Source organism: Cyprinodon variegatus, unplaced genomic scaffold (assembly GCF_000732505.1).
Source record: "Cyprinodon variegatus isolate N-32 unplaced genomic scaffold, C_variegatus-1.0 Scaffold969, whole genome shotgun sequence".
Taxonomy (NCBI): Eukaryota; Metazoa; Chordata; class Actinopteri; order Cyprinodontiformes; family Cyprinodontidae; genus Cyprinodon; species Cyprinodon variegatus.
The window spans coordinates 209,772-213,009 of record NW_015151422.1 but is presented as its reverse complement, the minus strand read 5'-3'; the positions used below and the strand labels follow the sequence as shown (position 1 = coordinate 213,009).

General features: G+C 50.6%; 1 protein-coding gene across 1 annotated transcript in view; it reads left to right on the top strand.

Annotated features, from left to right (window-relative positions):
- Window positions 1-417: 417 nt before the first annotated feature.
- LOC107100417 (UV-stimulated scaffold protein A-like) overlaps window positions 418-3,238 on the top strand; it is a 7,733-nt gene continuing 4,912 nt past the window's right edge. Inside the window, exon 1 of the mRNA XM_015398878.1 lies at window positions 418-536. Coding sequence (XP_015254364.1) covers window positions 422-536 — 115 coding nt within the window. The 5' untranslated portion in view covers window positions 418-421. The remainder of the gene's footprint in view (window positions 537-3,238) is intronic.

The following is a 3,238-nucleotide window of genomic DNA, read 5'->3' as shown; positions in this document are numbered from 1 at the left end:
AGCCCAACCATCGGCTAACAACCGTCGGCAGGAAATTAAAAACCATAAATTTCTCTCAGCGCTGAACGCTGATCATCAAACTCACATCCAGACATCATTACCCCCCCCGACACAAAGACCACCCGTCCTGTCTTCGTTCATCCCTCTGAGAACGTCTCCTTAGATGTGAGGAACATTTAGAAGTTAGATTTTCCCGCCGTCCAGCAGCTTCCTGACAGGACGGAGGCCACAGAGGAAAGGAAATCAATGTTCCTTCATTACCATGGAAACTCTCCCTACAGTAACCAAGTGAACTATCAGTCAGACAGCCGTGGGGGTGGGGGGGTTGCTTTCTTTAGCAGCTGTGTGTCAACATGCTGAACTTCACCACACAGCTTTACTCCACATCTGTTTGACCCAGTTGTTCTTTCTTCTTCCTCAGATGAAGGCCACCTCTGATGGAGAGGAGGATGAGGATGATGAGGAGGAATTTGAAGAGGTTCCAGAAAAGGAAGGATATGAGCCGCACATTCCTGAGCATCTCCGAGCTGAGTACGGTCAGTTTGCCTCTACAAACACACACACGTGTTGACACTGATCCACGGACACGTGCATAAACAGTCCGGAGGAGACCTGATGCTGCCCTGATCCCCTCAGACGCTCGGTAAACAAACAGGCCGTCAGACTTCAAAGAGGCAGCTGCTGCTGAGGAGCAGGTAGAAGCTCTGAGAGCCGAAGACAAGCTGCTCTTTGGCCTCATGGATTCCTTTCATTACCATGCTAGGCTCACTGATTGGGTTTCCTCAGGCCTCATGGTTGGCGCTGGGATGAATGTTGGTCTGCTCCATGCTTCCATGTCTGAGGATGGACTGAACATCAGTGCTGCAGCAGAGAGGCTGACTTCTTCATGGTCAGGATGAAGGTTGGACGTCGCTCTCCTCTGGCTGTTGGACGCGCTGGAGGAAACGCCGCCAACGGCTCGACCCAGTGGGATTCTCAGTGGTCCAGGGGACGGGCGGTCAGAGGCCAGCTGGGAACCGATGACGTTGGTCTGAACGGCGCTTCTGGACGCTCCTCTGATCCAACCGTTCTCCCTGAAGAGGGGGGGACACATAGACCGCAGCGCCGTCGCTCTGGGGGGCCCTACGTTTGGCCCCCAGGCGGCCTGCAGGTTCAGCTCCATAAGCTTTTCTTGCTGTTCCTCAGGGTGTCCGGCCTTTGCTGGCAGACAGGGGGCGGCGGCGAGCACCGCCACCGTGATGATGCTCAGTCAGCCATATTGGACCAGCGTGTTCTGAAGCGTGACGTCGCCATGTCTGTTAATGTCTGAATGTTACAATTATTGCTGGATCAGCTAGAAGGACACGACCTTTGACCTCTGGCAAACGCTCTCCCCCTGGTCTGTGGTCGAGTCTTTACCTGTCCCCCCCTCCAATCAATTAGAAGCAGAGTAATTAGATGCTATCTGCAGCAGCTGTGTCTGTGTCGGGGTGATTAGTCGGGTGAGGTAATGATCTAGAAGGGCCGCTCCAAATTAACAATGCAACCTCCTTAATGAGCCCCTATTAGCCCTGCACCCTGACTCTACCACCCACTCTCACCCACTGTCTCCCCCACTCCCACCTCAGTAACAGGCAGCGTTTGTTCTATTACAGCATTTTCTAAGCCAGACATGAAAATGGACTGTTTGTTGATCTGTGGATCCAAATGGACCCATTTAACAAAGGTTAAATATAGGGATACTTCTCACACACTCATTTAGCCACTTCAGTTAGCGCTATAGCGCTGATTTATGTCACGTCATCTAAGGTCTCTGTATAGATCCAGATCAACCAGATCATCCAGTCAGAATGATTCAAAGTTTTCTAAGGTTAACCAGCTGATTGCATCAGCTCATTGACTCTTCAGCAATCCCTCACACTAAGCATGCTTGTAGCGACAGTAGGGAGGAAAAACTCCCTTTGAACAGGAAGAAACCTCCAGCAGAACCAGGCTCAGTGTGAGCGGCCATCAGGACAGAAAAGTTTGATCAGACTTTCATTTTGTTCTATTACAGCGTTTGATCAGACTTTAGTTGTTTTGTTTGATATCTGCTGAAGTGGGGTTTCCTTGGTAACAGGGGATGACCTCACTGAGGCCAACAGCAGCTCCTATCTGATTGGTGGTTCTTCAACAGAACCAGTTTGAACCTGAACCAACGGCCGGATCTCTGGGATCCAGGGAAAGCTGTTCTGACGTGGCGTCTGCTGGTCCTCAGGTCCCAGACAAGCCTCCATCCAGGTCCATGTTGTTCTTTAAACGGATGGATGAGCGGCTGAACTCCTCTGTTTCTGCTCAGGTGTTCACGCAGACAGGTGACCTCTGTGGGAGTCAGCCTCCATGCCTGCTTCCTGCTCTGTCTTCCCTCCCTAATGTCAGTCAACTTAAAACCCGTAAAACATTCCTTGTAGTTTTCAGGTATTTTATCAACCCATCACCGTGGCAACCTCCTCCTGTCCATCTGCCTTCCTGCTAACGTCTCCTGGCTCTCCATCCTGGATCCAGTGGACGGTGGAGCTGGAGGTCCCTCTCTGCTGTGCAGGTGGACCATGGAGGTCATTCTAGTCCCTCTAGTCCCTGAGGTGACCTGCGCTCTGCTTTAGACCATGATGGCTCTGAGGCTGTATGTGGAACTAGGGCTCAGTATTAACCTATGAATCCTTAACTGGAGAATAGAGACTGTAAAACATGCCTTAAGCTGACAGAGCGACCCACATAGAGCAGGAATTATACCGGGATTATTAAAAGAATAAACATTTAGCATTTTAGATGTCAATCTGCTCTATAATCCAGAACTCCTCAAGTGGGAAAGTTTTAGTCTGACCCTGTTTCATTTCCTAAAACATCTTCTGTAAGGAAACTTTGGCTAAATAATCAACAGATTAATCAATTAGCAAATTAACCGTTAGTTGCAGCTCTGATCTGTAGCCACACCCCCTCTGGTCAGCAGCAGGCTGTGGACGGCGTATCGGCGCTGACGGCGGGCAGATTCAGACGTCCCTCCTTTACTCCCATCTCCTCTCCATCCTCACGGAGTCACAGTCTTCCTGTACGTGCGGCCGCCGTTCAGCCATTTGCGGTCCGTCTGTGGTTATCAGCTCCCATCCCTCCCTCTGCTGTCAGCTCCTTTCTCAAATTAACATTTTAATTACAGGCCCTGCTTAACCCTGGAAATCAATACTGCTTTCTGCTCTTTCACCCACTTTCTCCTCATCACCCC